At 45.6% G+C, this 13051-nt stretch overlaps 1 protein-coding gene across 3 annotated transcripts in view; it reads left to right on the forward strand.

The window, feature by feature from the left end:
• The first annotated feature begins 9741 nt into the window (after positions 1–9741).
• Positions 9742–13051, forward strand: part of KLHL32 (kelch like family member 32) — a 46789-nt gene continuing 43479 nt past the window's right edge. For all 3 annotated transcript variants that reach the window (XM_064170041.1, XM_064170043.1, XM_064170042.1), the window contains exons 1-2: positions 9742–9917; positions 10117–10297. In XM_064170041.1, coding sequence (XP_064026111.1) covers positions 9883–9917; positions 10117–10297 — 216 coding nt within the window. In that variant the 5' untranslated portion in view covers positions 9742–9882. The remainder of the gene's footprint in view (positions 9918–10116; positions 10298–13051) is intronic.

A 13051-nucleotide genomic window follows, 5' to 3' on the forward strand; every position in this document is an offset into this window, starting at 1 on the left:
ACAGCAGCCCGCAGCGCTTGTCCGCGTCTGTCTGGCAGCTGGTGGGTGGAACCACCGCACGCCACCGCTCACCGTCGCAGGGAAGCAGCGTTTGCCGCTGTGACCGCTGGTGGTGAGGACACGTTTTTAAAAAGGTTGTTGTAATATTGCACAGTTTGCAGGGGCAGGAGGGTATCTTAGAAATGTTTCCAAGTCAGGTTGGTTTTGGTCTTTTAGTGCTGAAGGGATCGATAGCCCCCGAGGCACAGCCCTGCTGACTGCAGTGGGCAGGGTAAAGAACGGCTGTAGCCTTGCCAGGGTCTGCGATTCTGGGATCTGCCTGCCTGAAGCAGTTGGCAGGGACTCTGAGGGGTGTTCTACAATTGTGTAGAGTTTTCATTTGATAACCGAGTTTAACTAGATCCTACAGAAATCAGTTTCGTGTTGAGCAAACCAAGGAGCTACCAGAGATGCTTAAAGATATACCAATGTGCATACAGCTCCTCAGCCCCAGTTCTTTGTTTTGTTCCAGTTTACAAGTGATTAGAGAGAATTTTTTACTTAACCGTGAAAGTATGCCGGGAAAACTCCTTTCATCTTTTGTCTGCCTTTCAGATTAATTTGACAGTACCTGTGAAGCACTCTGCAGGCATTCTGGGTGGAATACTAGGATAGGTGTGTGTTCTCTGAGAGGCTGATAGGCAGTGATGAGCTCCTGCTTTAGTGTGACACTGACACTAATGCCGCCATACCAGTTATCGCCTCTTAGACATCGCATCTTCTGTGGCTGCTCACCGTGTTTAGAACAGATACTGCTGTGGTTTGTTGTGCATGCCAGCAGCAAAAGTGCCTGCTCCGTCCTGCATAGGCACACGAGGGGATGGGCATTTGGGCGGCTGGTGAGCTGGCCGCTGTGGGGAAAACACTGCTCCCAACATAGCAAGGGGGGCGCAGGCTTTCTTGGGAAATGCCTGGCGGGATTTAAGGTACATCTGGCGCTGGAAGCCAAGCAGAGCGAGTGCGGAGAGAACTGAAGGTGGAAGTTGACGCGCGGTTTGTTTAACACCCCACTGATCAGCCTGCTGCATGGACCGGGCAGCTGAGGCTGAGCATTATTTTTGCTCTAGCAGCAAAGATGACTGCAGATAGGAATTTTATCGAGATGGTTTTGGAAAGAAAACCTGGAAGTGACTGAGCTTCAGACTGGCCCAGAACAGACACTGTGGCCTGGGATCTTCCAGCTGATCTGTAATATTGTTTGAATCTCCCTTCTCTGCAGGAAAGACAGGAAGAGCTGGCTCTGAGATGGCAGCCCCTGTTCGGCAGTCTGTGTGTGTCGAAATGCAAAGTGAGCTTGACTTGCGATTCCAATTTAAACACACAAATGCCAGTAGCATCAGGAAGGTGGATTTGGTTTGGTTTCCTCTCTGATCATTCTCTTTGTATTCAGGGGACCAATAAATTTACAGTAAGATAAACTACTGGTAGCAGATGGAAGTTCAGGCTAATGCTGGCCTTTTCTCCAGTGGGTGCTTGCAAAGGAAAGAGAGCATGATTTGAGCAGAGAAAATAGAGTGTTCATTAAAAAGAATAATGCTTGTTATTATCTCAGTTTCTGGAGCAGATTGCATTGCTTTGGCTGAGAAACTGACAGTGGATATGGTGTGGCTTCTGGCACTGTTGATCAGCCTCTCCAAGGTGGAATAAAGGAATCTTTTGAATATTAAATTCATGGCACTGCTGTGGTGTTTTCCAGCACTCTGCTGACTGGAATATGATTGACTTAATGGCCAAGAATTACAGTAATTTAATGCCACACAAGTGTGGGGAAGTGATGATTATAAATTGGACTGGAAATGGGAATTGGATTAAGTGAAAAATGAAATTAATTTGAACTCCCGGGTGAGAACAGTTGACAGTGTTACCAGGAGCAACTAGCCACACATAAATATCCTCCACTCTAATAATGCTCAGCTACAGTAACTACATAGTTGTCTCATTTTAATTAATTGCAGCTTAAAGAAATTATCCTTCATATTTGTCATCTATCTAGGATTTCGTGTGGCACTTGCTGGTATGTTCTGTGCTTTGAGGACTTTGAGTATTCTGGACCTGACTGCAGGAGGAGGTGGAGGAAATCTCTTGAATCTGTGTATCTCAGTTCTTTGGAAAGAGAGGAACAGTGCCAAGAGGCTGAAAGTTACAGGAGGGTTCTTAAAAAAGTATTCCAGTTCTAGAGACCTGCTTTGAATTTTTAAATTTACACTCTACAAAACCTGTTTGTGGTGGTGTATTGCCCCCGGTCCCTGAGTTACCTGGTGGTTACATTTAGTAGTGAAAGAAAGAGGATCTTGGACACAGCAGTTTCTGAACCTCTGTTTCTTTGTGTTCTTGGATGGCATTTTGACCATGGATGAGATAAATGAGGTCTGATGTTCTGCCAGTGTATGCTCACCCATTTTCAAGATCCTGTGCTTGGAGATGGGATGCTTTCAGCTTACAGGCCTTTACAAACTGAAATTCAGAGGGCTTTCTGACCTCTTGCTATCCAATTCTGGTTACTGGAAATGTGTACATCTCTTTAAAATGTTGTCTCACGTTATTGAGGTTTGGTCTTTAAACAGAACCTTCAATCTGAGATGAAACTTACTCATGAGGAAATTTTTGAGGGACATTCCTGCAGAGTCTGTGAAGAAATTCTGAGGACCAGAGACAATTCTGGGAGATAGCTTCAAGAGGAGAAAATGAAGCAATAGTGTTCAAGTTTGGCAGTTCAAAGTGAGATACCAGGAGAGCCTTGAAACTCCTGCTTGTGAGTGTTCCCATCTGGACCAGGCACCCTGTTTCTGGATCTGCCTGACCTTTGCAGAAAAGGAAGAATGCAGAGCAGAAAGGCACTGCAGCATTTTCTGGGCAGGTGCTAGTCTGTGTGCTGGGCCACAGCCTCTGTGATTCCAGCATGCCTGGAGGAGCTTTGCACTGTTGGCTGCTTAGTGACATCTCCAGAGGCAGGGCTGCAGAAATGTTCTGTCAAGATCTTATCAGGTTGGCGTTTCGCTTGTGCCATTAGCTATGGAAAATCTCAGATGTAGCTAGGATTTGGCACTCTAGTCCTTTACCAGACTTTGTGGACCAGCAGTGTTTGGCTTCCTTTCTTGAGAGGAAGTTTTTGCACCCTTGAGGTGGCTAAGGTGGAATCCTTCTTGTGTTCCATGCTGTCAGTGGACATCCAGATCAGTGGCAGCTCTTTTGTGGTATCTGGGGTAGCACTGATGGGTCTTCATGCAGCTGCACCCATTGCTGCCTCTTCAGAGGATGCTCTCTGGTGGCTCGAGGAGCAGAAGTCAAACCACATTCTGACAGTCCAGCAGTGGATGCTGAGTAGCTCCTGCTAGGTTAAGGTTACTGACGTCAGCAGTTGGAGATTTCTTTCTGATAAGAAAGCAGCAAAATATGAAAACAGCTGTGAGGAGAGGCAGCGGGAGGCTGTGGCACATCTAATCCTTGGGAGTCTGGGGCTGTTCTGCTTTGTGGCTGCTCTCAACCATTATGGAAATCGAGAATGTTTTCTGCTAAAATTTCTGGACCAATATGCTGCAGCAGTTGGAAAGAAGTTTAATTGCAGGAGCTTTAGGGGCATAACTATTGTAAATATTTTGATTCATCGGGGTTTAAGGGTTATGGTGGTTCTGATGAGTCTTGTCTGCAACCATCTGTCTTTATTTTTCATGCAGCCATGGTGGGTTTTGCAGTAACAAAGATGTGGCATTCCAGCCCAGTTTACTGTGGTGTGTTCCCTGAATGCTGTGATTACTTAGGAGATGTCTTTAAAATCTGTGTGTGGATTTTTAGCCTTTAACAGCCTCCATTTTTTAACCCCTTGTGCTCCCAGCAGAGCCTTTCATTCAACGCTGCAGTGAGAATACGCTTGAAAAGAATTGTCAGCACCACGAGTCTGGGTAAGAGGGGCTTTTGTTCTGAAGCTGCTGTGCTGCAGAGGGATCAGGGTCTGCTTCTGCAGCGTAGAGAAGGCTTCATTTCTGCCCTGCATGCTTTTGCTTTGGTTTGTGGATGTTTTTGGTGGCGATTGATCTGGGGGTTTGGATTTTGTTTTGTCTTTTAAAACAATGGCTTAAGTGAAACAGCATTGCTTAGAGTAATAACAGAGTTTGAAGTGGACACCAGCAGGCTTGTGGCCTTATTATGTCTGCAACGTTTTCCATCACATTTCACTTCAGGGTAAATAAAGTAAAAGGGCTTCTGCTAAACTGGGACCTAGCTTATCAGGACAGAACAGATAAACCTGTGGCTGAAGAAATGTCACCAGAATATGTGGAATGTGAAGTTGACTGGAATCACTATGAATGTTTTTCCCCAACAGCTACATGTGAAAGAGGAGTGTGATTTTGAACAATATTTTCCCCTGATCTAACACAGGTGTTAGAATTATTTTATAATAGACCATCAAAAGGTTTTCCTTTTTTTCCCAAAAGGTACATCTTCTGTGGTTTTCTCTTTTCTGTGTTCCACTTCTGAAAGCCCCCATTCAGTCCCTGTCCTTTAGTTTATTTAGCTGCATAGAACAGAAAAGGAATTGAGGTGACATTTTCAGAACTTAACTAGGACTTTGACTTCAGTGAACTGTGGAGATCAAAACAGAGACCTCAGGAGCTCAAAGCTGAAGTGTGGACCATGCAGTGGGGGTAACAGCCTCTGTTCTGTGGCTTTGGTATTCTTTATCTGAACTTCCTTTTTATTCCCCCTTTTTCTCCTCTTTTAATTTATTTTCTCCTTATTAGTAAACTAAACCAAAAGTCTCTCTTCCCTGTTAAGATGATTTTCCATCTGTTTCCATCTCAGGGATTGATACGAGATGTTCTGCAGCAGTACTGGCCTGAGGTACTCTCCCCCCCTTTGCCCTCCCTACTGCAGCTTCTTGCTCTTATGTTTTGCTTGCACCACTCCTCGTGGAAGCAGGCTGTGGGCTGCATCACCAGCTCGGCTCTTAAAGCTTTAAGAAAAAAACAAAACAAAACAAAAACCAAACTCCAAAATAAAATGAAGCCTCCCCAGAATTAAAAAGCCTCTCCACAGACATCTCTGCACTCTCAAGCCAGGTCATTGCTGTTGCACTCTATCCTCAAAGCAGAGCAGCCAGTTGCTTTGCGTCCTAGTAAGTATGTGCAGGCTAGGGAAAGACACATTGGCTCTAAGTGCTTAATTTTCTTTCATATACTAGAGGGTAAAAGATGTGAAATGACTTTTTTATGTACCAGGCTCTTGTGTTGCTTTGAAGTAAGCAAATGTTTTTACTGCAGCTTGCCGTAAATAAACAGAAGGGCGTTTGGAAATCCTTACCAGCTTTTGTGTAGGAGAGAGCAATCATAACAAACTGGTTCTGTGAGAAGCTGCAAACAAATAAAAGATGAGCTGCTACTGGAGGCTTACAGACGCAGGGGAGTTTGTGCAGGAGAGGAACAAGTGATTCCAAGTCCTGGAAGCCGTTGTTTGCAAACCTGCGGCAGATTGCAGTCACGTTTCACATTCTCCTGCTTTCAGCCTCCAGATCTCAGGAAAGCAGAGGCGATAGGTTTAAGCAACTCCAGGCTTCCAGAAGGATGAAATTCTTCTCCAGCTGCTGCACCTCACACTGCTGAAGTCTTTTGAATCTTCCAAGAACGTCTCCTACCCACTGGAGCATTGCAATCAGTTAGCTGAGACCTTTCCCCTAACAGAACTTTTCGTAGAAGAGAGATGCTCTGATGGTCCTTAAAGAGACTGTTACCCACTGCAGTGAAGCTGCTCTCAGGACTTTGAGTTCCTGGCATTTTTCAGTCTGACATTACTGTACAAAGGGGTGGCTAGGTGACACATGGATGAGCAGAGCAGCTCTCAGTTTGCAGTTGGTGCTCTTTCTCTCCTGGAAAAGCGTGGGAGGCGCCTTTTTTGGTTACCTCAGAGTCAGTACAAATACAGAGCTAAAAGCCTGCATTTGGTTTAAAACTGTAGCTGAGGGTTGCATGTGAGCACGTTGCAGGGCTCCTGGTGATGCCACAGCTCCTGCCTGCTTACCGACGGCAGCACTGTCAGAGCTAAGAGCCCTAGTGCTCCAGGCAGAGATCTTCCCAAACTACTTCCCCGTTATTTACTAGAGAACAACTGCAGAGCTGACCGTGGTGTTGCCAGGTAGACGACCGAACCTGGCCAAAGCTGAAGGCAGCACTTTGGTCACAGTGACTCAGGCCATCTGGCTGCAGGGCTACACTTGTTCCCTACACTCAGTGTGTTGGTGTCTGGGGGTGGAGGAGAAGCAGAGACTCTCAGCTCATTTTGAAAGGAAAGCTGCAGCTGCAGTTTGATTCCAAGAAATCAATTTGATGATAGAGAGGTAAACCACTATGACTGCTTTATGTTGGCTTTTCTTTACCTTAAAATGTGTTTATTTTCTGGCCATGGCTTACCTTTGATTGCCACAAGACTTTAGTGGTGGAGTTGCCGTTTTCCTTCCTAAATCAGTCTGTGCCAGGTTTAGATTCAGGTCAGCTGCTTTTAGTGGTGATTCCAACCCACTGATTCTTCTAGAGATGTGCTGGCACTGATCTATTTGAATCCTGTCATTTGCTGTGGGCCAGGTAAAGAGGCAGCATAGGTAGCTTCTGTGTGGGTTAGAGGCTGGGAGTCTAAACTAATGAAAAAAGTAACTGGAGTAAAAGAAAGCCTTAAATTGTTGTGATAGAGTCCAGAAGTCCTCCCAGAGGTCCCTTCCAACCCCTAACATCCTGTGATCCTGTGATCTTGGAGTGCACAGTGAAGGCAATTAGCTGCATAGGATCTAGTTAAATGAGTTGTCTGATGCAAATTCCTTCCCACTACCAAAAAACCTCAGCAAACCATCCAGGATTTAAATGAGGAGCCCTCTGTGTAATGCAGAGATTTTGCATCTCCTGTCCAGCTACTTTGTACAGCCCAGCTGGGTGTAGTGAAGCTCTTCTGCACTTTTGGCCAGGAGGTGCACAGACGCCCTCTGCATTCCTCCTTGGGGCTTTTCCCATGCCAGACCAGGCCTGTCTCTGCTGTTTTCCAGCTTGGCTGGTTAAGGTTGCAGAGGTGGCAGTGGCTCTGTGAACGTGTCACAGGAGTAAATGGAAGAACTGAAGTGGGGGGCATCTGATGGAAATGCTGCTTGTTCTCCACAGCAGTTTTCTGATCTGCAGACGGCAGCGTAGGGCAGGGTGGAGGGCTGGGAGAAGCCATCCCTTGTGGGGTAGTGGGTGAGGGATTGTAGCTAGGGAAACCAGCTACATTCTCCAGAAGGAGATAGGCTTAGTACTTTGTTGAGCTGTAACCACGATGTGTACAGTGCTTCTGAATGAACTTCTGGGTGGGTTAGTGAAAGCTGGGAGTAGAAAGAATACAGTTCAGATCTGCTGAGAGCCCTAAAGGGATACAGAAGTTTGATGCAGTTTAGAAGATACAGTGGTGCAAGTTCTAAATTCAGACTTTGCACACCCTAGATTCTGTCCTTCAGTGTTTGATTTAAATGTCAGATTGTTTTTCCTGATCTGGCTGGAAATGGAAGTGTTGTACAAAGCATGGTTGAAGTCAGCAGTGTGTGTGCTGGCAAAGCAGCTCTGGTGGCATGCTGGAAATCTTTGATGTTCTTTCACAAACTGATTAGTAACTGGCCCACATCTCTTCTAAACACACTCCCTGCATCCCCTCCCATTTCCAGATGTTCATGAAAGACAAAACCTAATTGCTAGAGGAAAATGGATGCCTAGGATGGTTTTTGTGTTAGGAGTTTGTAGAAGTTTGGCTGTTCCTGCACGTTTGTGATATTGTCCACACAGCAGTGAAAAAGTGCTCAAGGTTTCCTTTGGATCCTTGATGCCTGTGAAAACTTTGCTGCTGGTGCAATGCTGGTAGGCAGGTCAGTGCTGACTGCCTTTCAGTTGGGGCATACTGGAAGGAGCTGACCAAATAGAAACACGGAGGCCAGCAACCTGTTGTTTGGAGAGGTGCCAGCTGGCCAAACTGGCATGTTCAGGCTGGTTTACTGTGATTTATTCTGGGTGCTGGAAGAACCCCCTGACCAGGCAGCGAGGATGTGGTGCTGCTGTAATGGGGACGGAGACTTGCCGCAGTCTGGCCAGGGTCCTGGCGCCGCAGGGCGTTCTGAGGTCATTCCTGGAAGGTGCAGGTTGGCTGCTGGACTCATCCATCTTCTTTTAAACTTCAGGCATGCTCTTTTGTGGAGGAAGTTGAAGGACTCTTGTAGGTCCCAGAGAGACTTTGCACGAACTCCATGCTTTACTAAAGTTGAAATGCTCATTCCCTGGGAACGCCAGCAGCTCATAACCCTCAGGAGGGTGTAGTGATCACCCGAGTTATGCAAGGCTGTCCACCTTCCACCAATCCCTTCTGCTTTGCTTACTATTTTTATGTGTTTTCAAGCAAATAAAGTATTCCTTGGTTTCAGTCACGTGTGAAAAAAGCATGGCTGGTGTAGTGGTGCAGTGGTTCTGGGTATTCTGTATAGGTGGCTGTAGCAAGAGAGTCGGGCCACTTGTGGACTTTGTTACAATGTTTATGTCTGCCACTTTGAGCTGACTGTTGAGTCTCTCCTTTCGTTACTGAAAAGTGCAAAGTTTGGCTTTGGAAACCTGTTCCAGCCACTAGTAGGCTGTGGAGGTGATGGGGATGTGTGCAGCATACCCTGATCAGGTAACCCCTGTGCATGCTTAGCCTTTAGGCTTGCACCACTAACTCATCAAGTTCTGCTCTGCAGGAGATGTGCCTCCAGGGCAGAGGATGCAGGAACCTCAGACGGTGGGGTGAGAATTGCTAGAAAAGACTAGAGGAGAGGCCACTTGCAAGCCATACTCAATGTAGTAAATAAAATGCCTTAGCTATATGTGTGCCCTTCTGCAGCAGAGTTGAAGAATGTTGCTTTTGAATTGCACATCCTGAAAGTATCGATCTTCAGGGCTGGGGCTGTGCATGCTCTGAATGTCAGTGTTCTCTTTCTTTCCAGCTGCAATGCACGCTGCTTTCTCTCCAGGACTGTGAGCTTTCATACTTGGAAGAGAAAACTGAAAGATGCCATCTGAGAGGTGCCTGAGGTACAGTACTTGGGAGCATGTGTCTGAAGGCATTCACGTTTAGGATGATGTTTGCCAAAGCATCAGTCAACAGAGAGTAGAAAAGTGAAATTGATATTTTTTTCATTAGTAATTGATGTTATTTAATGCATACCCACGTTATAGCCTGTAAAATATTGCTATCTTGCTGTCACTTAGCTCTAGCAAAGAGAAGCATGCCTGAGATTGGTGTGGGTCCCACAATCTCTTGTGATGTGCTCTTCTTTATACCTCTATTTACACTTGGAAGCTGTGACTGTGGAAGCCTTCTCTAGAGACTTAGATCAGCATAAATTGGAGTAGTCTCTCAGATTCCAAAGAAGCAGTTGTTTCGTGCCAGAGGATTTGCAGACTTCATTTGTTTCTGTTTCATTGTCTCCTCCTCTTGATGTAGCAAAGGGAGTTGTAAACATCCTGCTCCTCACAACACAGATCACACAAATAAAAATCCTCCAGCACTTTGTAGGTGTGGATGACCTGAAATGGTCTGAAAACATTCAGTGATGCAGTGTGACACTTAAGCAGGCTACCTAAGACTGTGCTTTTTATTCTTCTAGCAGGACTAGTTCCATCCATCCATCCATCCATCCATCCATCCATCCATCCATGCTCCTTTTGCTCCTTTCCACTAAGGCATCAGTCTGAACTCCTTACAAGTTTTCTGCTGCTCATTAACCCGGGCCATTCACCTTTGCTCTTCTGCCTTCACCCTAAAATTACTCTGGGTTAATCCTGTGAGTCCAACTGGCTTCCAGTGCAGCCCATGAAAATCAGAGCAGCTAAGGGTTTCAAAGTCAGGTATGCAATCTGGTTTCATAACACTTTGTCCTTCTGAGTTTTTCTTCCCATGTCTGTACCACAGAAAGGTTTTTGCCTGGCAGGGCTTGTGATAACTGTTCTCTTGTCTTAGAAAAAGCTGTTGTGTGTTTCTGACGATCTGCATGTTTCCTTCATTTGTTGGGCAAGATCTTAAGATCTTTCCCCTTTCTCCTCTCAGCGTCCAGGAAATGCTGACAGGACAGAGGCTGTGTCAGTCCAGCTCCCACAACGATGCTGTCCTGGCAGCCCTGAACCAGCAGAGGAGCGATGGCATTCTGTGTGACATCACCCTGGTTGCTGAGGAGCAGAAGTTCCAGGCTCACAAGGCAGTCCTGGCAGCCTGCAGTGACTACTTCCGAGTAAGCCCAAAGGTTTTACTTTTTCTTTTATTATTATAACGATTCAAAAGGACCCCGGTAGAGAGCAGAGGTACAGCTGTAGATACCATACTGAACAAGCTGCACATGGGAGCCTACAGAAGATTCAGGATTATTGCACATTCAGTGAGCAGAAATGGCTATTTCCAGAGGGTGATGAAAGAGGGTGGAAGATTTTTGTCGAATGACACAAATGGCCATCTAGAAGTCTCAGATCTCTCTCCACTGCTCCTAAAGACTAGACCCACATTCTTCAAATGTAGCTGTTAATAGTGTGTAGGGTTGTTTCTGCCCACAGTTTTCCCTGGATTTTCTTGGGAGGAATTGTTGGATAAACCTTGCAGATTCTCTAGCCCTGAAGTCTTTGCCATAGAAAACAAACTTCTCAGTAGTTTTTGTGAGCTGTAAGCACAGGACTGCAGTCAGGGGCTTCTGGGAGCATCAGATGTTGGAGCTGCCTTGCCTAGAACTGAAATGACAGCACAGTGTGACACAAAGAACTTAGCTACTGCAGCTTCTGATTTCTATGACTCATGTGACTAATGCACCAGGCTATCTTCAGCTATGTCTGGAGGTCTGTGAAGCCAGAAGTCTGTGAAGTCCCAGACTGCTCCAGAAACATGATGTTCTGCACAGGGTCTGGCAGCAGCAGTCAGCATGGCTTTGGTTATATTCTTTCTTGCCACTGTTGATCAACAGCCTGTAAAGAGACTGGATGTTTGCTTTCTGTGAAGACCTCTTCTTTCTGTCCTGTGCTTTGATTTAGATGGGGCTGCTTCTGACATTGCTGTGTTTGCTTGATTAGAACAAGTCAGGTGGGCAGCATTCTTGTTTTTTCCAAACTGACACTGCTTTCTTTCTCTTCGTGCAAAGGGAAGTTTGTTCAGGCTTTAGGAGGGTTTGTGTCACCTTACAGGCTGAGGGAATCTGAGCCATTATATGTGGAAGAGTGGAGAAGGTCAAACTGAGGCTGTCTTACCAAGGTTTGGTTTTTTTTTTTTTGAGGTTATAGTCCAGAGTTAAATCTTCATTTGCTTCTCCAAGACATGCTGGAAACCTGAGCTTCAGCAAAATCCAAAGGGACAGCCTTCTGAGCTGCTGCCTTTCCTTCTTCCCGCGGGTGTAGGTAGTCTTGCAGCTCCAGCTGTGCCCAAATGTTGGCATTAAATCCTAAACATCACACCTGATTTGGGAGGTTGCTACACCTGTACACCAACATGTGCTGGTGTTTTCTTTAAGAACAAAATCCCTTAGGAAATTGGACAGAGTAACTGGATTTTTAATGCAGTCTAACTGCAAGATTAGACACTTGAAAATTAGAGGGTTTGGTTTGGTTTGTGTTCAGGATCTCCTGAAGGACCTCTTCTTTCCAAAGGAGCTGAGGAATACAGTAGTTGTCTCCACATCCTTGAAGACTCATGCTAACAAGCAGGAAGCAGAGATATTTTGATAAACTCCACTTTAAACCACAAGCAGCTTTTCAGACCAGTTTCTCCATGTGGCATGCTGGGCTGCGCTTTGTGTGGGTCTGCTGTAGTGAGGCAGGCAGCTGGGCCCGTGAGTGTGTGCTCAGTCGTTTCCATTAGAAGATTCTTTCTCTTTTTCCCCCTCTGGGAGCAAGATGAAATGTTACTGCATGACTTCATTAGGAGGCATTTACAGTGTTGGCAGGTGATTATGTAACCCCAAGATTTTCTTGTGTGAAATGCACTGGTTTTCCAGACAGAATAGTTCCTTCTGCTGTATTTTTCCTTTGAGTGGGTTTATAGTCACAGGACTTTGATCTTCCTCAAAAAGATGCAGGTTTTCTATGTAATCTGGATGAACAAAATTGTATCAACTAACTGGAATCAGTTTTATGATGCCAGTCAGGATCTCATTTTTTTCCACAGTGAGCATGTCTCATTTCTTTCTTCCCCGAAAGGAGCTAGGCAGCTTCTTATTCTGCACACAGACTTTGAACTTAAACTGTCCCAGCTGATTCTTGCGCAGTTCCTTCTCAGGGTGTTTCTGTGCTGCCTTCCTCCTTGTCAGCAGAGCTGTTTCCTGTTCATGCAGCATTGCTGAGTGCTTGCTTGTTTCAGACTTTTCAGCACCTTCTGCTGCCAGAGTAAGTATCTTTCTGTTGCAATACTTATCGTGTGTAGAGGAATCAAGTGCACTTCTGCCACCGCTGGATGGTGGACACGCAGTGTCTGGTTGTGAGTTATCCCTTTGGGTATGTTTAATTGCTTTTGTAGGCATTATCAGGAGAAGGATGCAGAACCCCAAAATAAAATGGTCAGTGAACTGGTTTTATTCTTTGGCTTTTCTGTACGCTAATGCCTGTAAGCAGTTTGTGCAGCGATGTGTACAGCAGTAAACATTGCTGTGGCACTTCAGGGTACTTCTTGAGCAAAACTGTGCTGTAGTCTTACTGGAAAGCAGAATTTACAGTCATGGTGGAAGATAGGGTTGGTTTAAAAGATGTGAAGGGTATCTGGTTCCTGCCCTCATAAATGGGGCAGATATGACAGGTATCCAGTCCAGATCTTCATAAAATAGGCCGTGTCCAGTGTCAGTGTTAGGCTGCTGACAGAACAAGGGTGGTTTGACAGTTATGCTGCAGAACAGACGGAAGTCGTAGTTACTGTTGGTTAGAGCATTTGGCTGCCAGTGCCTAGTGGCTTTTTAAGATGCTAATTATCACATCTGTGGTTGTTATTCCCGTTCTGTTAGATGAAGCCTTGCTGTAAA

Source organism: Pogoniulus pusillus, chromosome 33, assembly GCF_015220805.1.
Source record: "Pogoniulus pusillus isolate bPogPus1 chromosome 33, bPogPus1.pri, whole genome shotgun sequence".
Classification (NCBI taxonomy): Eukaryota; Metazoa; Chordata; class Aves; order Piciformes; family Lybiidae; genus Pogoniulus; species Pogoniulus pusillus.